Source organism: Carcharodon carcharias, chromosome 13, assembly GCF_017639515.1.
Source record: "Carcharodon carcharias isolate sCarCar2 chromosome 13, sCarCar2.pri, whole genome shotgun sequence".
Lineage (NCBI taxonomy): Eukaryota > Metazoa > Chordata > Chondrichthyes > Lamniformes > Lamnidae > Carcharodon > Carcharodon carcharias.
Genome location: NC_054479.1, coordinates 10,661,301 through 10,683,799, shown reverse-complemented (window position 1 = coordinate 10,683,799; position 22,499 = coordinate 10,661,301). Strand labels below are relative to the sequence as shown.

Genomic DNA, 22,499 nt, shown 5'->3' with positions numbered 1-22,499 from the left:
TCAAAATACCATTTTGTTTTCTCTATACTTCTCTAGGTGTGTTTTACCCTTGTGTGTGCATATAGGGAAATGGATTGGAACACAAGTGAGAAATTAAAGAATTACAGGAAAATTACAGGCAAAACCAAATTCTGTACTGTGCAGGAAATGTCTAATCCGGAAGCAGCTTCTGCCAGATCAGTTAGAATAATAAAAGGGTGGGAGCTAATTCAAATGCCAAACAATGAGAGAAATAAATGGTTTACAAAATTTACAAGTTAATATATTACCTTGAATTGGTAATGGTTGATCCAAGAACTAATGGGAAATGAATAAAGGCTTTAGATTGTAAAGCAGAGTTTAGAACACATTTCTGGTATTTATTGGTAAAAAAATCTAAAACAAAATAATGGCCCATGTACAATTTCTGAAGAGCCCAATCTCAGTCACATCAACATCAGTGGCCACAGTACAACAGGATCAGCTTGGCTGATGTCACCTCGTTGCCTGCTTCTTTGCTTGCTGAACAAAATGGAGTGGGTACAGAGTTTCACAAAGGAGCATTGCAAATATATATTTTTAAAAACATTACTCTAAAACAAAGACATTTAGATTAAGTACGGGTTTATGTTAAAAAATCAACATTATTTCTGTCTCCTCTCCACAGGAAGCATTGTGTTAAACACAATGAAGTCTCATGAGGAATTACAGTTAAATTAATTTGTTAAATTTACCTCATGCCAACAAGTTGTTGTAGAATTTAGAGTTGTGGCAATGGATTGCAAGGCTTATCTTTGTAATGTGCTACAGGATCTTAAGTAGTATTTCTTTTGTTTTAAAAAAAAAATCCCATGGCACTATGTGAAGTAATATGGGAGTTCACATGATGTTCTAGCCAACATTTATTCCTCCATCAAAACCAGCTATAAATGGATTAACTGGTTGCTAACCTCATTGCTATTTATGGAACTTTCTTGTGCACAAATTAGCTGCTGCACTTGCTTGCAAACCAGCAGTGATTACAATTCAAAAGTAATTGATTGGCTGTAAACTGTTTTGGGGTGAGTAAGTTCTATTGACATACAAGCTCTTTATTTAATTATCAATTCAATAGGAGACAACCCACAAAGAAAACAAGTTTACAACCATAATAGAATTACAATAGAAAATGCACACAAAGCTGACTTACATCATCCATCACCAGTCAAGCAATACTGCTCACATAGTCTTCAGCTTAGTCAGAGTATAGATGATGCTTCTGTATAAAATTAACTCTTTCATGGCTCATTGTAGAGGGACCATAAACTTATGCGCTGGTCTTTAGATCCTGCAGCCATAAACCTTTCGCTTAAAACAACATGATCTGAGAATGACACGCAGTGGACGCCGGCTGTGTGGTATGGTAGAATTGCCAGGGGTTTCAGCTTCTTCCAGCCAAAGACACGGACCTGATGATCCCAACCAGCTGTGGCTAATATCTTCTTGTCTTGACGAATGCAGGTGTCAGCTATCCCAGCATTTACTAGTGTCACCGTTTTCTGCAACTAAGGAATTAAGTTGGAAATAATAATTATCTTTTTTCTAAAATATTCAACATCTACTTTTTCCCAGTGATTTTCACTTTGTTCTAGCTTTACAACACTAAACTCTTCTCATGCCAGATTTTTAAAGAAAAAAGTGTAAATGTAGTACCCAGTACTTGTGGTATCTTTCCAAACCTTGATACAGGGCTTCAGTGAAAGCACAGCTGGTTTAATGTGTGCAGTCTTGGTCCACAAGTCTAAAGAAGAACACACTTGTCCTGGAGGTGACAGTGAAATTTCATTAAATTTGTTCATGAGGTGAGAGGGTTGTCCTATTAACAGAGACTGAGTAAATGGGGCCTATACTCTCTGGAGCTTAGAAGAATCAGAATGATCTCACTGAAACAAAGAAGATTCCGAAGGAGCTTAGCAGGGTAGACACTAAGAGGTTGTTTCCCCTGGCTGAGGAATCTAGGAGACTGGGGGACAGTCTCAGGATAAGGGGTCAATTCTGCTGGATTTAGTTATAAATATGTGGAATTCAGCTACAATATAACTATAGTTATGACTCCAATTTTAAAACTATTGTTCGCCGAAGTACAATACTGATATAGCCAGAGGATTTCACCTCAAGAAAATAAAATGAATCTCAACACGATTGCACGCGGTCATATCTTCGAAATGTAACAGTAAGAAATCTTCGAGATGATAATAGTTAATTACAAACACATGAAGATCAGAATACAGCAACAGTATTCAATCGCGATGAATAATGTAGCAGATCTGAAATATGTTTTTGGTTTTGTGATCTGCAGCTTGTTTTGTTAATAGATCAGCCTGGCAAAGGTAATGTGCAGATGAACACAGGCCAAAATACAAAATACCAGCAGAGTTGATCATAGGACATAAGAAAAAAAAAAGAGTAGGCCATTCGGCCCCTCAAGCCTGCCCTGCCATTCAATAAGATCATGGCTTATCTAGGCCCCAACTCCTCCTTCATGCCAGCTCCTCACAGCGCTCAACTCCCCGATATTTCAAAAATCTATCTACCGCCTCTTTAAACACTTGCAGTGATCTAGCCTCCACAACTCTCTGGGGCAGAGAATTCCAGACATTCACTACCCTCAGGGAAAAAAATTCCTTCGCATCTCAGTTTTAAATGAGTGTCCCCTCATTCTGTAACTATGTCCCCTAGTTTGAGATTCCCCCACCAATGGAAACATTTTCTCAACATCTACCCTGTCAAGCCCCCTCAGAATCTTGTATGTTTAAATAAGGTCACCATTCATTCTTCTAAACTCTAATGAATAAAGGCCTAACCTGCTTAACCGTTCTTGGTAAGTCAACTCCTTCATCCCAGGAATCAGCCTAGTGAATCTCTTTTGAACTGCCTCCAATGCCAGTATATCCTTTCTTAAATACAGGGACCTAAACTGGACACAATACTCCAGGTGCAGCCTCATCAATACCCTGTACAGTTGTAACAAGACTTCCCTATTTTTAAAATCCAATCCCCTAGCAATACAGGCCAAAATCCCATTTGCCTTCTTAATTACTTGCTGCGCCTGCATGCTAACTTTGTGTTTCATGCACAAGAACACCCTCTGTGCTGCACTTTTTTGGAGTCTCCCTCCATTTAAATAATAGTCTGCCTTTTGATTTTTCCTACCAAAGTGCATGAACTCTCACTTTCCAACGTTAAACTCCATCTGCCAAGTTTCTGTCCACTCACTTAACCTGTCTATAACCCCTTGCAGATTCCTTATGCCCTCAACATAACATGCCATCCCACTTATTTTTGTATCATCAGCAAATTAGGATACATTACACTCTGCCCCCTCCTCCAAGACGTCTATTGATAGTAAATAAGTGAGGTCCTAGGACTGATCCTTGTGGCACTCTACTAGTTACATCTTTCCAACCTGAAAAAGACCCATTAATCCCAACTCTCTGTCTTCTGTGTTAACCAATCCTCAATCCATATTACTCCCAATACCTTGAGCTCTTGTGCAACAAGCTTTAATATGGCACCTTATCAAATGCCTTCTGGAAATCCAAATACACTATATCTACTGGTTCCCCTTTATCAACACTGCTTGTTATATCCCCAAAGAACTCTAGCAAATTTGTCAAACATGATTTCCATTTCACAAAACCATATTGAATCTGTTTGATTGCATTAAGCTTTTCTAAATGTCCTATTTCTTCCTTAATAATGGACTCTAGCATTTTTCCAATGACAGATGTTAGGCTGACTGGCCTATAGTTCCCTGCTTTTTGCCTCCCTTCCTTCTTGAACAGGGGCGTCACATTAGCTGGGACCCTCCCGGAATCCAGCGAGTTCTGGAATATTTTGATCAATGCCTCCACTATCTCTGCAGCCACTTCCTTTAAAACCCTTGGATGCAGGCCATCAGGTCCTGGTGACTTGTCTGCCTTTAGTTTCTCAAATACTTTGTCCCTCGTGATAGAAACTGTTACAAGATCTTTCCTCCCATTAGCTCCTTGCTTATCTGATATCTTTGGGATGTTTCTAGTGTCCTCCACCATGAAGACCGATGCAAAATATTGGCTTAAATTATCTGCCATTTCCCTGTTCCCCATTATCAATTCTCCAAGGGTCCCAAGCTCACTTTGGCTACTCTCTTTTTATATACCCATCGAAGCTCTTGCTGTTTGTTTTTATATTTCTTACCAATTTACTTTTATAATCAATTTTCTCCCTCTTTATTAGCTTTTTAGTCATCTGCTGCTGGTTCCTAAAAAATTCCCAATCCTCTGGCGTACCACTAGTTTTCACCACTTTGTATGCCTTAGTTTTTGATTGGATAATCTCCTTGACTGCTTTTGTTAGCCACAGGTAGCTCATCCTTCTCATTGAGTCCTTCTTTTTGACTGGGATAAATTTTTGCTGAGCATTATGAAATTTCTGCTTACATGTCTGCAACTGCTCATCCAATAGACCCTGAGTCTCTTTTCCCAGCCTGCTTTAGACAACTCTTTCTTCATACCTCTGTAATTGCCCTTCTTTAAGTTGGTTTGAGATCAGAGTTGCTCACCCTCAAACTGAATTTGAAATTCTACCATGTTGTGATCAGTACCCCTTGAGGATCGTTAACTATGAGATCTCTTATTAATCCCACCTCATTACACATTACTAGATCTAAAATAGCCTGTTCCCGGGTAGGTTCTGCAACATATTGCACTAAGAAACAATTCCTGATGCACTCAACAAATTCGTCTTCCATGTTACCCCTGCCAATCTGATTTGTCAGTCAATATACAAATTAAAATCACCCATGACAATTGTAGCGCCCTTCTTAAACGCCTCCACTATTTCCTGATTTATACTTTGTCCTACAGTGAGGCTACTCTTCAGAGGCCTATGGACTTCTTCCCTTTGCTATTCCTTATTTCCACATCATGATCTATTGCACCAATATCACTACTCACCACCGCACTGATGCCTTTATTAACAAAGCTACCCCAACTCCTTTTCGCCTATTTTTCCCTCGAATTTTCTGGTCAAATACCCTTGAATATTGAGTTCCCAGTCTTGATCACCCTGTAACCACGTCTCTATAATAGCTATGAAGTCATATCCATTAATTTCTATTTGTGCCATCAACTCATCTATCTTGTTTCAAATGCTGCCTGCATTCAGATAAAGAGCCTTAAGCTTTGACGTTTTACCATTATTACTCATTCAGGTTCTAATTTCTGCTGCACTCTTCTGCTTATATTTTCTACCCCTTCCTGTCACACTTTGATTATCGTTCGCCTCTTCACTGCCCTGCACCTCTGCTCTCTCATTTATTTTTTATTTTCTAAACTTCCCTTCAATTGAACCCGCCCTAACTCAACCCTAGTTATACGATTTGCCAGGACACTGGTCCCAGCATGGTTCAAATGAAGCCCATCCCAACCAAACAGCTCTATCCTTCCCCAGTATTGGTGCCAATGCCCCATGTATCAGGACCCATTTCTCCCACACCAATTTTTGAGCCATGCATTTACCTCTCTAATCTTATTTACCCTATGCCAATTTGCACATGGCTCAGGTAGTAATCCAGAGATTATTACCTTTGTGGCTCTGCTTTTTAATTTAGCCCCGAGTTACTCGTAGTCCCTCAGCAGAGTCTCTTTCCTAGTCCTGCCTATGTTGTTGGTACCTACATGGATCACGACAACTGGATCCTTACCCCCCCACTCCGAGTTCCTCTCCAGGCCAGAAGAGATGTCGTTAACCTTGGCACCAGGTAGGCAACACGGCCTTCGGGACTCTGTATTTGCTGCAGAGAACAGTATTTATTCCCCTAATTATGCTATCCCCTATTACTACCACAGTTCTCTTTTCTTCCCCCACTTGAATGGCACTCTGTACCACGGTGCTGTGATCAGTTCACTCATCCTTCCTGCTGTCTGTGCCCTCATCCACACCGGCAGCAAGAACCTCATACCTTTTGGACAAGGGCACTGGCTGAGGTTCCTCCAAAGCTAAATTCTGGATCCCCATACCTGCCTTACTCGCAGTCACACCCTCCTATCTCTGATCACGAACCAAATTTGATGTAATTAATCTAAGAGGTGTGACTGCCTCCTGAAACAGTGTCCAGGTAACCCTCCCCCAGCCGATGTGTTGCAGTGTCCGCAGCTCGGACTCCAGCTCATCAACTCTGAGCCGAAGTTCTTCAAGCAGTCAACACTTGGTGGTCACTGTGGATCGCACTGGTGTCCACCAGCTCCCACATACTACGGCTGCAACACATCGCCTGCCCAGCCATCTCTATTCTATTTAATTAATTAATGTACTCTACAGCTGTAATAATGTCTCCTGATTTAAACCGCTTGGCCAATCAAAATCAAAAGAGACAAGGAAGAGATACCCACCAATCACCTACCTGTTTCCCTGTTACGTCACACTTTGGGCCCAACAGGTAGAAACAGTTTGAAGGGGCTCTCTGCCGCCAGTTTATATCTCCTGCCGCTGCTGCCCTTCTCACACAGGTCTGCTCTCAGTGTGCTCCTGGCTCTTGTCTCACTGTTTTAAACTGTGAACATCCCGGCTCTCCTCTCACTGTTCTAAACTGTAAAAATCCCTGCTCTCCTCTCTCTGTTTTAAACTGTGAAAATCCTGGCTCTCCTCTTGCTGTTTTAAACTATGTTTAATCACAGGCCTGTCAGTCTAACCTCGGTGGTGGGGAAGTTGCTAGAAAGAATTCTGAACGACAGAATATTTCTGCATCTGGAGAGACATGGATTAATCAAGGAAATTCAGCATGGATTTATTAAGGGAAGGTCGTGTTTGACAAATTTGATCGGGTTTTTTGAAGAGGTAACTAGGAGTATTGATTAGGGTAATGCATTTGATGTGGTCTACATGGAATTTAGCAAGGTTTTTGATAAGGTCCCTCATGGCAGACCGGTAAGAATGTAAGGGCCCATGGGATCCAAGGCAAAGTGGCACATTGGATCCAATATTGGCTGAGAGGCAGGAAGCAGAGGGTGATGGTAAAGGGTTATTTCCGTGACTGGAAGTCTGTTTCCAGTGGGGTTCCACAGGGCTCGGTGCTGGGGCCCCTGCTGTTTGTGGTGTACATAAACGATTTGGACTTAAATGTAGGGGGTACGATCAAGAAGTTCAAGGATGACATGAAAAGTGGTAGGGTGGTAAATAGCGAAGGGGATAGCTGTAAACTGCAGGTGGATATCAATGGACTGGTCAGGTGGGCAGAGCAGTGGCAAATGAAATTCAACCCGGAAAAATGTGGGGTAATGCACTTGCGGAGGGCTAACAAGACAAGGGATTACACTGTGAATGGTAGGACCCTGGAAAGCACTGAAGATCAGAGGGACCTTGATGTGCATAACCATAGATCCCTGAAAGTAGCAGGGCAGATAGATAAGTTGGTTAAGAAGGCATATGGGATACTTGCCTTTATTAGCTGGGGCACAGAAAACAAGAGCAGGGAGGTTATGCTGGAATTGTAAATGCTGGTTAGGCCACAGCTGGAGTACTGTGTGCAGTTCTGATCACCACATTATAGGAAGGATGAGATTGCACTGAAGAGGGCGCAGAGGAGATTTACTAGGATGCTGCCTGGGCTGGAGGGTCTGAACTATGAAGAAAGATTGAATAGGCTGCGGTTGTTTTCCATGGACCAATGAAGGTTAAGAGGGGACCTGATTGAGGTGTATAAGATTATGAGGGGCATAGATAAGGTGGAAAGGAAGGCACTTTTTCCAATCGTAGAGGGAACAATAACCAGGGGCATAGATTTAAGGAAAGAGGTAGAAGGCTAAGAGGGGAGTTGAGGAGAAATTTTTTCACCCAGACGGTGTTGGAAGTCTGGAATGCACTGCCTGAAAGGGTGGTTGAGTCAAAAACTCTCATAACATTTAAGAAGTATTTAGATATTCACTTGTGTTGCCATAGCCTCCAGGGCTAAGGGCCAAACGCTGGAAAATGGGATTAGTGTAGTCAGACCTTTGTTGACCAGCATGGACATGATGGGCCGAATGGCCTCCTTCTGTGCTGTAGATGTCTGTGAGTCTCATCTTTAGCTTTCTTTTGAACCAATAGCAGATATAGCCTGCTATGAAATTGTGTGTTTTTGGCACTAAAGACAGTGGAATAAACAGAGGATATCATGAGGATAATTTGCCAAATCTAATATCAACATTTACTGTTGTAATAACTTAAGAATAATGACTTCAAAAACCTAGAACATAAAAAAAAACATTAAAATTTCAGTACCTGCTAGAATGACAATCCAGACAATATACTCTGCGCTCATATATTGTAACTGGTACATGATTAATTAGCTTGGACTCTGCAACAACTCTTCTTCATGACTAAATATTTTTTCAGCATATCAGACTGTTGGTGTAACACTGAATAAATGACACACAGGTCATTGTTGCTGACCTTAAGGTTCTGTTGCTCGTCAAGTCCCCAGGAGCTGAGAACCTTTTCTGAGGAGCCGGAGATACCCTTGACCTTCTCCGGGTCAAAGTCGAGACACATGATTGGTTCATTGTGGCAGGCGAGACGGCTCAACATTTTCTTTTCCGATGGGTCCCAGAGGGTCACAGACCCATCCTCGTAGCCAACCAATAATAAAGGCCGAGAACAGGAAAGAGGCTAGTCATAAAGACAGAGAAAGGGATAGTAACATATCATGTAATGTGCTGTGAGAAACTGACACCATTGCTGCAGTCCAATATACAGCAAAGATTCAGACCTAGTGCAACCTATTTTGATAATAGTAAAAACATGTACTTAAAAAGATTACAGCTTCTCCCAGTGTAACTACAGAAAGAGTCTAGGTGGAGAACAAAGTCTCATTCAGAAAACTACAGAATTTTAATTTGTTGCAACAGGCTGAAGGGGCTGAATGGCCTGCTCCCATTCCTATGTTCTGGCTAACACAAACTTCAGTACTTGAAAAGTTATTGATCCTCCAGCACCAATAGGCCTATACAACAGGAATCTGTTTAGTGCCTGAATGAACTGATTTCCTCATACATAAAACCTAAAGTCCAAACTTTTAACAGTTTTGAAATTATTTTTATTTTTCTCTTCCTTTCTGTTTCTCACCTATCGCCTTACTACTCTATAATTTCCTCATTCCTATCTGTAATATTTCTTCTGATGCATTTTGTTTTTTTCCCTCACTTCCACATCCCTGGGCTATTAATGTTACTAATTTTTTTTTGCTTTTGTCCATTAACTTTGTCCATCACCACTGCCCCCTTCCATAATGCTTCCCTACACAGATCACAATCAAGATTCTGTTGAGAAAACATAAGTTATTTATGCTTCACTGTTATTTGTTAATTTGGAGTACAATGTGGATTGTTTAAGTTGTACAGGGCACACAAGACAGCAATTGATTCTACAAAAACTATGGACAATTCTTTGCAACAAAGTTTGTAAACCACCCTCCCTCCTTCAATCCTCCAAGTGTATTCAAATTTTGGACACTAATGAAAATAATAATTAAGCAAAAATAAATTGCCTGATAGTGCATCTAAATGTTACCAAAGGTCATGTCAGGGCAAAGGAGAATCCATCACAACAGGTGTGGAGCATTAAGACCTGTCCAAAGGCATAAAAACCAGTTGGGATGGATGGAACATCTTCAAAGGCCACATCAAAAATGGTCAATGACACTTCATCAAACCCCAGTGGACCCTGCCTTGAAAACTCTAAATGAGATGTGTTCTAATTCCCCTACCCCTGCTAAAAGTCTAATAGCTACTTTGACAATTTAACAGACAGACTGAAAGGGAAGCCAATGCATTCATTTACAATGCCACCACTTTTCCCCAACAATATGTAATTATTGTGAAAATTAGCAAAAACTTGCAAAAAAGCATTACAATCAACTATGATAATTTGGCTGGGTAATGTCAGTGTCTCCAGTGTTGTCAGACCCATATATACCATAATCCACACAAACTGCCTGTTAAATACAGTGACCAGGACTATTCCAATCTTCACTGAAATATTAAAACTTATTTCAAATTATCACACAAGGTACATAACCAGTAGCTTTTTTAATTATATATCTTTTTGAAGGAGTGCCTTCTTAATCCCAAAATAGTCAAAGCCCCAATATTATCATTTCCTGCTCGTGACATTTACAACATACCAAACTTCTCAGCCAACAACCCAGCCCCCACCCCTTACACGCACACGCATGAAATAAACAGCGCCTGCTTTTCAACTGTCTACAAAACTAAGTGCATCTGCACTGGAAAATTATAGTTTTCTAGATGAATTGGAGACAAGCTAAACAGAAAACAAAAAGAGCACCTGATCAAAACTTGAATCACATGCTGAAGGCAAAATGAGTCAGTGTTCAAGTTTCCGCAACACATTAGGTACGTGTTACCTGCCATAATTTCAGACACATAGGCATGCCCAGTTTAGCATCTGCTGGCGGCTTTAGGATCCAGACTGGCGTCTTCTTAAGTAGGTCTAAAATTTTCACCTATGTTGCAGAAGGGTAAGACACAAACACCATTAATTCAGCACTGTGCCAGGCCTATGCTTGTCGCATCCTACATAAAAAGCCACAGGCAATAATTTGGTAATAATTAGGACTGCAGAAAGCTGGCCACATTATCTCGTTGCAGAGCAAAACTGCATTGTTTCTAATCAAGAAACAGTTTGTCTCCATCCAAATTATTGCGCCTGGTTCAATACATTCATTGTTTCCTGAATGTAAACAATCACATTACCCTTATGTACTGTTTCAAAAGCTGTAATTGGGTTACCTGGAGGCATTTTAAAAAAAGAATGGCAACCAAAAAAGTCCTCTCTATCAAAGGGGGCAGACATAATGCTTGATGTCTAATCATAGGGTGAAAATCACAAGAGTTTATTGAAAGTATAACAATTGGAAAGATAGTAATCTAAAATAAAAGCTGCCAGTCTGGAAACCCATTAATACAACAATACAACCTTGTAGAAACAGTACTTTCACTCTATGTTTTAATTAATCACTATTTGACTGTTCCCTTCAAGCTGTCATGTCTTGTTGTATAAGTACTCTATTCTGTTACAATAGGTATGCACACAAAGCAGATTAACCTCATTGTAACACTCCGCTAACATTAAAAATTAAATCGTACATTTTATACTTACATTATCACATGTATTCCTATGGTCAATATTAACTTTTTCTATGAATATTTCACATTGAGAGCCTTTGTCAAAGCTCAACATTTTGATGACTGGACTCTATTTTTATTTCTTCTTTTCAAAAGCTGACAACAATTCACTCAAGCATGTCCTATCTATATGTGACACAACAATCCTTTTTGCTGTGTCCACCATGGCTCAGTGGGTAGGGCTCTCACTTCTGAGTTTGAAGCCCCACTTCAAGGACCTGAGCACAAAACCTAGGTTTTTGCAGTCCACTACAGTAGTGAGGGAGTGCTGCACTGTCAAATTGCTGTCATTTGACAGAGATATTAAACCAAGGCCTTGTATGTCTGCCCTCTTAGATGGATGTAAAAGATCTCATGGCAGATCTGGAAGTTATCCCCAGTGTATTAGCCAACAGCACATAAACAAATTATTTGGTCATTATCATACTGCCGTTTGTGGCATTTAGCAGTGCAGAAATTGCCTGCCCGGTTTCCTATGTTAAAATAGTGATTGCACTTCACAACCACTTTATTGGTTCGAAAGCAATTGGAATGTCCTGAGTTGTGAAAGGTGCTACAGAAATGCTATTTTGTGTTGACTGAAGAGGCAGCTCTGAGTTCTTTGATGTGACATTAGCTTTGAAAATATTTCTTCAAGACGTTGTAACCAACACTGATTACAAGATGTTACAAAATGTGTCAAAAGTGCAAAAAAGAGTTTTGCTCCACATGTAAGCTGGTAAATGAGGTTGAGACAATGTTAAAAGAAGGCACATAGCGTTGACTCAGAATATTCATGAGAGCTTAACTGAACAGACCCTAAGCATGGGCACCTCCTATCTGTGTATTATGATTATCACACCCATATGTTAAATTATACAATTACCTCAGACAAGGTGCTGCCCGGGGAAGCTAAAAGGTAATGGCCAACATCTTTTTGCATTAGCGAGCATTGACAGAATCCATAGCTATCCAAAGGAATGTAGTCAATCACTGCAGTGCGCCCTTCTGATAGATCCCACGTACAGACAGCTGCATCCCGACCCTGGCTGTATGAAAATATGGAACACATCAAAACAAAGCCAAATCATGGCCACATTTTCTTCATGAAATTAGCAATAATTTGCATTCAGAATAAAGCTTTCCTTGTTTGCAAAGATTTTAACTCATGAAAAATTAACCTATGGCTTAAACATTTGAGAATTTTTTTTCTCTTTTAAACAATTCCAAGTCATTACCAGAGCACCCAATAGTTCAGAATGATTTTTGTCCCTCCTTTCCAAAAGCAATGACTTAAGATGTGTATGATTCTCGAGTACTTATTCCAAGAAACTTCTTTTCACAAGTGTTCCTAAACCTTTCTATATTTTAAGCAAAGGCCACAATACAAAAACCACAATACAAAGTTTTACTTTACGCCCACTCTCAAGAATACTGTAATACAAAGCATCAACATATGATAGGACCAAGGTCTATATGTACAATTTCTAACTCTGTGCAAGCTTCCGATTTCAGACATGACCAGCAGTCAAGTATGAGCCGGATACTTCTTCAAAGGAAGAGGGACAAATCCAGGGAGCAGACTTGGAGGGAGGAGCACCAGAGCGGAGAGTATAAATCTAGCTTACCTCGGGGATTCACGGCCTTGTCTTCAGGGAGTAGACACGGAGGGAGGAGCACTGCAGCGGTGAGTATAAACCTAGCTTACCTCGGGGATTCGCAGCCTTGTCTCCAGGGAGTAGACTCAGAGGGAGGAGCACCAGAGTGGTGAGTATAAATCTAGCTTACCTCGGGGATTGGCGGCCTTGTCTCCAGGGAGCAGACTCGGAGGGAGGAGCACCAGAGCGATGAAGACAAAACTGAAAAAGTGATGTCACAGGAAAGCTGTGACCTGATTGGTTGGTAGGAAATCTGCACCAAATTTGAAAAAAAAACATTGCAAAGCTAATTAATAAATTAATTATCTAAGTCGAAATGGCTGGGCAGGTGATGTGCTATAGCTGTATGATGTGGGAGCTGGCAGATCTCATTGCGAGCCGCAGTGACCACATCTGCAGCAAATATTGGTTGCTGGAGGCACTCCGGCTCAGAATTGATGAGCTGGAGTCCGAGCTCCGGACGCTGCAGCACATCCAGAAGGGGGAGAGTTACCTGGACGCTTTGTATCAGGAGGCGGTCACACCTGGTAGATTAGGTACCTCAAGTTTGGTCAGTGCTCAGGGTCAGCAGGGTGTGACTGCAAGTGAGGCATGTAGAGGGATCCTGTGTTCAGGAACAGAGGAGCCTCAGCTCTTGACCTTGTTCAACAGGTACGAGGTACTTGCTCCCTGTGTGGATACTTGCTCCCTGTGTGGATGAGGAACAGGGCTGTAGCGAGGATGAGCCAGCTGACAATGGCACCATGGCACAGGAGGCCATTCAAGAGGGGAAAGCAAAAAGACAAGTGGTGGTTGTAGGGGATTCTATAATTAGGGGAATTGATAGCTTCCTTTATAAGCAGGATCAAGAGTCCCGCATGGTATGTTGCCTGCCCAGTGCCAGGGTGAGGGACATCTCTGACTGGTTTGAAAGGATATTGGAGAGGGAGGGGGAGGATCCAGTTGTTGTGGTCCACGTTGGGACAAATAACATAGGTAAGACTAGGAAAGAGGACCTGTTTGGGGATTATCAGGAACTAGGAACTAAATTAAAGAACAGGTCCTCAAGGGTTATAATCTCCGGATTACTACCAGAGCCATGTGCAAATTGGCATAGGGACGCGAGAATAAGGGAAGTAAACATGTGGCTAAAGGAGTGATGCGGGAAAGAGGGTTCCATTTCGTGGGGCACTGGCATCAGTATTGGAACAGGAGGGGTCTGTACCGTTGGGACGGTCTCAACCTGAACCGCTCTGGGACCGATGTTCTAGCGAAAAGGGTAAATAGGGTGGTCAATATGACTTTAAACTAAAAAAAAGGGGGGGAAGGGTAAAACTCCAAGAAGTATGACTAATGGGAAACAAAGCAGCAGGTTAGCGTGTGGGGGGGTGGATTCAACTTCATGGAAAATTATGAAAAAACTGAAAAGAAAGGAGAGCCCAGGAGAGGCTATTAAAGTCTCCAGAACACAAAATAGGACAGAGTGTTTGGAAAGTGCTAGGTATCTAACTTCAAGCACATCAGATAAAGGAACGACAATGAGAAAGGGGATGGGAATTACAGGACTGAAGATGTTGTATCTGAATGCACGCAGTATACGAAATAAGGTAAATGAGTTTGTGGCGCAGATTGAAATTGGCAGGTATGATGTGGTGGGCATCACGGAGACATGGCTGCAAGGGGATCAGGACCAGGAGCTAAATATCCAAGGATATACATCCTATCGAAAAGATAGGCAGGTTGGCAGAGGGGGTGGGATTGCTTTGTTAGGAAGAAATTAAATTGAATCGATAGCAAGAAATGACGTAGGGTCAGATGATGTAGAAGCCGTGTGGGTAGAGTTGAGGAACTGCAAAGGTAAAAAAAAACATAATGGGAGTTATGTGCAGGCCTCCAAACAGTAGTCAGGACGTGGGGCACAAGATACACCAGGAAACAGAAAAGGCATGTAAGAAAGACATGGCTGCAATGATCATGGGGGATTTCAATTTGCAGGTAGACTGGGAAAATCAGGTTGGTAGTGGATCCCAAGAAAAGGAATTTGTGGAATGTCTACGAGATGGCTTTTTGGAGCAGCTTGTGGTGAAGCCCACTAGGGAACAGGCAATTCTAGATTTAGTGATGTGTAATGAGGCAAATTTGATAAGGGAGCTTAAGGTGAAGGAACCCTTAGGAGGAAGTGACCATAATATGATAGAATTTTCCCTGCAGTTTGAGAGGAAAAAGCTGGAATCAGATGTAACAGTATTACAGTTGAATAAAGGCAACCACAGAGGCATGAGGGAGGAGCTGGCCAGAATTGACTGGGAGATGAGCCTAGCAGGAAAGACAGTGGAACAGCAATGACAAGAATTTCTAGGAGTAATTTGGGAGACACAGCAAAAATTCATCCCTAGGAAAAAGGAGCATACTAGAGGCAACCATGGCTGACAAGGGAAATCAGGGACAGCATAAGAGCTAAAGAGAAAGCATACAATGCTGCAAAGAGCAGTGGGAAACCAGGGGATTGGGAAGCCTACAAAGACCAACAGAGGACAACTAAAAAAGAAATAAGGAGGGAGAAGATTAAATATGAGGGTAAACTAGCCAGTAATATAAAAGAAGATTGTAAGAGGTTTTTTTTAGATATATAAAGGGTAAGAGAGAGCCAAAAGTGGACATTGGGCCACTGGAAAATGACACTGGAGAAGTAGTAGTGGGGAACAAAGAAATGGCGGAGGAACTGAATAGGTACTTTGTGTCAGTCGTCACGGTGGAAGACATGAGTAACATCCCCAAAGTTCAAGAGAGTCAGGGGCAGAGGTGAATGTGGTGGCCATTACCAAGGAGAAGGTGCTAGGAAAACTGAAAGGTCTGAAGGTGGATAAATCACCTGGACCAGATGGATTACACCCCAGAGTTCTGAAGGAGATAGCTGAAGCTGATAGTGGAGGCGTTAGTGGTGATCTTTCAGGAATCACTGGAGTCAGGGAGGGTCCCAGAGGGCTGGAAAACCCCCCTGTTTAAGAAGGGAGTGAGGCAAAAGATGGGAAATTACAGGCCATTAAGCCTGACCTAGGTCGTTGGTAAGATTTCAGAGTCCATTATTAAGGATGAGATTTCAGAATACTTGGAAGTGCATGGTAAAATCGGGCAAAGTCAGCATGGTTTCACCAAGGGGAGGTCATGCCTGACAAATCTATTAGAATTCTTTGAGGAGGCAACGAGTAGGTTAGACAAAGGAGAGCCAATGGATGTTATCTACTTAGACTTCCAGAAGGCCTTTGACAAGGTGCCGCACAGGAGGCTGCTCAGTAAGATAACAGCCCATGGCGTTAGAGACAAGGTTCTAGCATGGATAGAAGATTGGCTGTCTGGCAGGAGGCAGAGAGACCACAACTTTTCACTTTATACATTAATGATCTAGCTGAAGGAACTGAGGGCATCCTGGCTAAGTTTGCAGATGATACAAAGATAGGTGGAGGGACAGATAGTATTGAGGAGGCGGGGAGGCTGCAGAAGGATTTAGACTGGTTAGGAGAATGGGCAAAGAAGTGGCAGATGGAATACAACATGGGGAAGTGTGAGGTCATGCACTTTGGTAGGAAGAATAGAGGCATAGACTATTTTCTAAACGGGGAGAGAATTCAGAAATCTGGAGTGCAGAGGGACTTGGGAGTCCTAGTCCAGGATTCTCTTAAGGTTAACTTGCAGGTTAAGTCGATAGTTAGGAAAGCAAATGCAATGTTGGCATTTATTTCGAGAGGACTAGAATATAAAAGCAGGGATGTGTTGCTGAGGCTTTAAAAGGCTCTGGTCAGACCACATTTAGAATATTGTGAGCAATTTTGGGCCCCATATCTCAGGAAGGATATTCTGGCCCTGGAGAGGGTCTGGAGGAGGTTCACGAGAATGATCCCAGGAATGATAGGTTTAACATATGAGGAACGTTTGAGGACTCTGGGTCTATACTCGATGGAGTTTTGAAGGATGAGGGGGGATCTGATTGAAACTTACAGAATACTGAAAGGCCTGGATAGAGTGGACGTGAGGAAGATGTTTCCATTAGTAGGAGAGACTAATACTCGAGGGCACAGCCTCAGAGTAAAGGGAAGACTTTTAGAACAGAGAAACTTCTTTAGCCAGGGAGTGGTGAATCTATGGAATTCATTGCCACAGAAGGCTGTGGAGGCCAGGTCATTGAGTGTAAGACCGAGATAGATAGGTTCTTGATTGGTAAGGGGATCAAAGGTTACGGGAAGAAGGCGGGAGAATGGGGTTGAGAAATTTATCAGCCATGATTGAATGGCGGAGCAGACTCGATGGGCCAAATGGCCTAATTTCTGCTCCTATGTCTTATGGTCTTATAAAAGCTTTTTGCTGGACAGTAAGGATAGCAGAAAGAACAGCAGTCAATCAGAGGTTGGCCAACATGCCACAGCCAGCCAGAAGGAGAGTAAAGGCCCCAAGGCAGATAGAGCAGCATTATTGAGTGTATCAGCAGGCTACTTATACAACTGAGCCTAATCCTATCCTTCAACACACACTTTCTGACAGGATTAATGAGATAGTGAACAGGAACAGGAATATCATTGCATATTTTCCCTCCTTAATCCAGAGACATCAAGTTGAATTTTAGTGCTTATTCTTTAATACCACTCAGTTAACTCAGTGTCTTGCTTTCCTGCTGATGGCCTGATAATGATATGCTGATGTATTACAATGAGGTTCCCGACAATCGATGGCGGGAAACGTGGCCCACCATTGCCGGGCTGAGCGGACCATCACGACCTGCCTTCCCGCTGTTGTGAAACTGATCGCGCCATATTGTCCACCCACGCCCACAACCAGCAGGCATGGAAAATTCCAACCTACACCTTTGACCAGATTTCAATGTTTTCGTTAAATTTCTGAAACAGAGCAATGTGATAAAATATTAAAATCTTTTCACTTACCTTATGCAAACTTATCTTTCATCATAGGCTAGTTTATTTCCTCCCATTAAGTGTTGTGATAGGTCCTCTGATAACTCAAAAATTTACCAATGAGACCAAGAAGGTCTCAAATTTGATCGCAGTATGCTGAGTCAGCTGATCTCAGTTGGAGCAGCAAGAGAGGCACAGCCCACCCTCATACCCTCTGGGTTAGAGTGTTATTCTGAGCTGCACCTTGATCTAACTTCCTCTGCCTTACAGCATGCACACTTTCTGGCTCTCAGCCATTTCAACCACCTTGTAGCAATCTCCACGTTTGCACATCTATTTTCCACCGAGAAGGACCAGATTCCAGAGCATAACTAACCTGATGAGACAATCCCTCCCTTGCAAAGTTTGTATCCATAAAACAGACTGTCCGCTGTGGCTTTCCAGCACTTTATCTGCCCTGTGTGTCTTTAAGTTCCAAATGTGTATTAGTCCATTGGCTGAGCTGTTCAAGAAAAATTGAATTCATATGTTCAACATAAGATTGTACATCATATTAAACAAAAAAGCTTAAGCATAATTACCCAAATTGGCAAACAAAGCTCATGGCATCGGTAATATTCAGTGACAGAGGTCCTTAGTTGATTTACAGCGAGGTGTTGACTCAAACATGTCTGCAATGGCTGAATACACTGTAAAATAAGATTTTCAGTGGCCAATTTATAGTCTACTCTGGTGCACGCTCACCAAAGCGCAACACAAACATTACAAAAAAAAAATGATGGACAGTGATGGTGCTCCACTCTGGAGCTCCAATTCACTATCAGAGTGGTACAGTGCAAGCTGGCACCCATGATCTCCCAAAGGCTGAACTCCTGACTTTAACTGTTCTGAGAATAACATGTCACACAGAAGGCAGAAACCAGGAATCAAAAGCTACCTTAGGTCAATGTTGTGCAACTCAATTGCATTTGCGGAGGCAAATTAGAATTAGAATCAGGAGTAGGCCATTCGGCATCGAGCCCGCTCCACCATTTGATAAGATCATGGCTGATTTGATTATAGCCTCAATGCCACTTTCCCCTCTACCTTTGACTCCCTTGTTAGTCAATAATCTATCTACTTAAAATATTCAATGACCCTGCCTCTGGGGAAGAGAGTTCCACAGGCCCACAGCTCTCAGAAAAATTTCTCCTCATTTCCGTCTTAAGTGGGAGACCCCTTATTTTTAAACCGTGTCCCCTAGTTCTAGTCTCTCCCAAAAGGGGAAACATCCTCTCAGCATCCACCCTGTCAAGTCCCCACAGGATCTTATATGTTTCAATAAGATCACCTCTCATTCTTCTAAACTCCAATGGATACAGCACCAACCTGTCTAACCATTCCTCATGAGACAACTCCTTCATCCCAGGAATTAGTCAAGTGAGCCTTCTCCGAACTGCTTCCAACGTAATTATGTCCTTTCTTAATTAAAGGAGACCAAAAACCGTACACAGTACACCAAATGTGGTTTCACCAATGCCCTATACAATGGTAGCAAAACATCCCTAGTTTTATACTCCACTCCCCTTGCAATAAATGACAACATTCCATTTGCCTTCCTAATCACTTGCTGTACCTGCATACTAACTTCTTGTGATTCATGTCCCAGGACACCCAGATCCCTCTACACCTCAGAATTCTTAAATATCTCTCCATTTAGCTAACATGCTACTTTTCTGTTCTTCCTGCCAAAGTGGACAAGTTCACATTTTCCCACATTACATTCCATTTGCCAATTTTTTGCCCAATCACTTAACCTGTCTATGCCCCTTTGCAGACTTATGTCCTCTTCACAATTTATTTTCCTACCTATCTTTGTGTCATCAGCAAATTTAGCAACTATATATTCAGTCCCTTCATCCAAATTATTAATATAGATTGTAAACAGTTGAGGACCCAGCACTGACCACAGTGGCACTCCACTTGTTACATTCTGCCAATCTAAAATGATTCATTTATGCCTACTCTGTTTCCTGCTAGCTAACAAATCCTCTATCCATACTAATGTGTTACCCCCTACACCATGAGTTCTTATTTTCTGTAATAACCTTTGATGTGATGCCTTGTCAAATGCCTTCTGGAAATCTTAAATACATCACATCTATAGGTCCCCCTTTATCCATGCTGCTTGTTGCTTCCTCAAAGAATTATAATAAATCAGTCAAACATGATTGCCCTTTCACAAAACCATGTTAACTCTGCCTGATTGCATTGAAATTTTCTAAGTGCCCTGTTATAACCTCCTTAATAATAGATTCCAGGGTTCCTATGACAGATGTTAAGCTAACTGGCCTATAGTTTTCCACTTTGTCACCCACCTTTCTTGAATAGAGGAGTTACATTCATGAGTGGAAAAGCCAAAGATTTGCATCACAAAGAAATCCAAGAAACTGGAAGCAAATTGAAATTTTGACCCAACATAAATACAATTAGAAACTATATTTTTAAATTTATTAGCTATGAGTATTTTGAGTATCAAAACACCAAGTTAATATTTGTATAATATTTTATTCTGACATTTTTCCCTTTTGACTCACATGGTTACTCTGGCCACCTTCCTCAACCACTCCCTGGACTATCTGAAATATGGGGGAAAATTTTCCCCCCATTGCGGGGGGGGGGGGGGGGGGGGGGGGGGGGGGGGGGGGGGGGGGGAGTACGGGAGCGGGCGCGCCTCTGATCAGGGGCATGCTGCCATTTTACGTGGGCAGGCCAATTAAGGCCTGCCCAGCATGACGTCCGCCAGGAAGCACTATGCGCTCCCTGTGCAGATGGAGGGGGGATTCCCTCAGCCAAAAGTGCACTCTTTCATGCATGCACACGAAAGAGCATACAGATCTCCGAGGCTAGGGGCTGCCTCAGGGAGATCGGCTCGGAATTAAAATGAATAGAAATGATTAAAAAAAATTTCCCTGACACGTCCCTCATGCGACACATGAGTTGGGACATGACCATAACTTTTATTGAAAGATTTGATAAAAATTTAAGTACCCTCATGGAACCTCATCCCGCCCATGGATGAGGTTTCATGCTTTTTCCGAAGCCCGCCAGGGCTCCTGGCCTACCTGCCAACCTGAAGGTTGGACTGGCAGGTCCATTAATTACCTTAATTAGTTTTTCAATGGCCTCAATAGGCCGTTGACAGGTGGGCGGGCTTGCCTGAAAATGGAAATGATGCGGGGTGATGTTGGGAATTCCACCCGATGTCACCCGCATCATTTTACACATCAGCAAGTGGGTCCCACCCCCGCTCACCGACTGGAATATCATGCTTATGGGCTTCTTAGTTTTCTATCTGTCATCAGCATCCTTAATTACTGTGAAAAAGTACTGAGCTTCTGGAGTGTGGGACTAGTTCCACTAATACTTCACTCATGTCTTCCCAATTCAAGAACTTTCAAAACCAAAATTGGTCTTCGAGCCTGGTCTGACAGTTTGGTCTGACCTGTCTGTCCAACCTTCAAGCAACATCAATATGAAAAACAATTTGCACGTATGTATTGTGTTTAATGTAGCAAAACAATCCTAGCTGCTCAACAAGGACATCAATAAAAATATTTTTTGACACCAAGCCAGAAAAGATCAGCACAAGCATTCCGAAGACAATAAGGCTCACATGACTTGTGCATCTTAAATCTTACAGGACTTAGTGTTACCCAAGAAATAAGCATGCTTTCCCAATTATTTCTACTAAATTAATACCTAAAAAATAGAGTAAAGAAACCAATTTAGACTAAGTAGAACGGACAGAGTAACATGAAGTTGAAACCAAATAAAATGACAAATTCTTATTCTGAATGTGACTAGAATCCTGAATATCTCTAGAGACCACAAGAAACAATGTAGAAAATGAGCTATTTTTAGTCCTCTTAAAAGTGGACAGATATTTTAAGGAAAAAGTTTGTAAGCTTTAATTTTTCTTTTCTGAGCAACACTAAAGTCAAGAAGAAACCTGACCACATGATCCACTAATAGGAAGGGACAGACAAGTATCTGGAAAAATTCCAAATAATCTGTTCTTTATCTTCAAAATATACTCTTGTAAATAATGGTGCAAGGAAATCACCTGGGATCTGGCGTGCTCAAACCCAATACTTTGTTGATGAGCTTCATTAGTCCAAGTCCCACATCAAACATAATGCCATACCACAATACCAGACAGTAGCAATTATAAAATAGTTTGTTTAGTAGCAATTATTTTTAATTACCACTTTGGAGCAAAAAGAAAATATTCTTTGGACTTGTACAAAAGGTCAATTACAATAAGCTTGAATTATGTAGTAATTTGCAATCAACTCAACCCGCAAAATAATTTGATGACTGCTTTGCCCTTGCACGCACCAAGGTGAAACATGTAATTCAGTGGCAAACTTATGACAACATCTAAACGAGATGGAGGCTGGGTAAACAGCCCATTTTGACTTTTCCTTATTGATAATTTTGGGCTTGGTATTCAGACTTATTATTGATGTTCAAATCGGTTCCAGTCACTTGCTGGAATGAAATCCATTTTCAACTCCAACCAGCCTTCCTTAAACCTAACAGTTCAAACAAAGCAAATGTAGGCTATAGCTGGTACTTGTTCATAAGAACATAAGAAATAGGAGGAGTAGGTACAGCCCCTTGAGCCTGCTCCACCATTCAATACTGTCATAAGGCTATGCCCATTTAATTTTGAAAAAATGATTTTTAAACTTTGAACTGACTGGAAATTTTGCAATTTGAAATGAGACAGAACAAACTACTTAAAAATACAA

At 41.7% G+C, this 22,499-nt stretch overlaps 1 protein-coding gene across 2 annotated transcripts in view; it reads right to left on the bottom strand.

Annotated features, from left to right (window-relative positions):
- Positions 1-333: 333 nt before the first annotated feature.
- The window catches only part of gnb1l (guanine nucleotide binding protein (G protein), beta polypeptide 1-like), a 36,095-nt gene continuing 13,929 nt past the window's right edge, over positions 334-22,499 (bottom strand). Inside the window, exons 3-7 of one of the 2 annotated variants that reach the window (XM_041203465.1) lie at positions 18,080-18,205; positions 12,049-12,211; positions 10,403-10,501; positions 8,431-8,646; positions 334-1,523 (exon numbers count right to left, since the gene is read on the bottom strand). In XM_041203465.1, coding sequence (XP_041059399.1) covers positions 1,257-1,523; positions 8,431-8,646; positions 10,403-10,501; positions 12,049-12,211; positions 18,080-18,205 — 871 coding nt within the window. In that variant the 3' untranslated portion in view covers positions 334-1,256. The remainder of the gene's footprint in view (positions 1,524-8,430; positions 8,647-10,402; positions 10,502-12,048; positions 12,212-18,079; positions 18,206-22,499) is intronic. The other variant, XM_041203466.1, reaches the window with a different exon arrangement.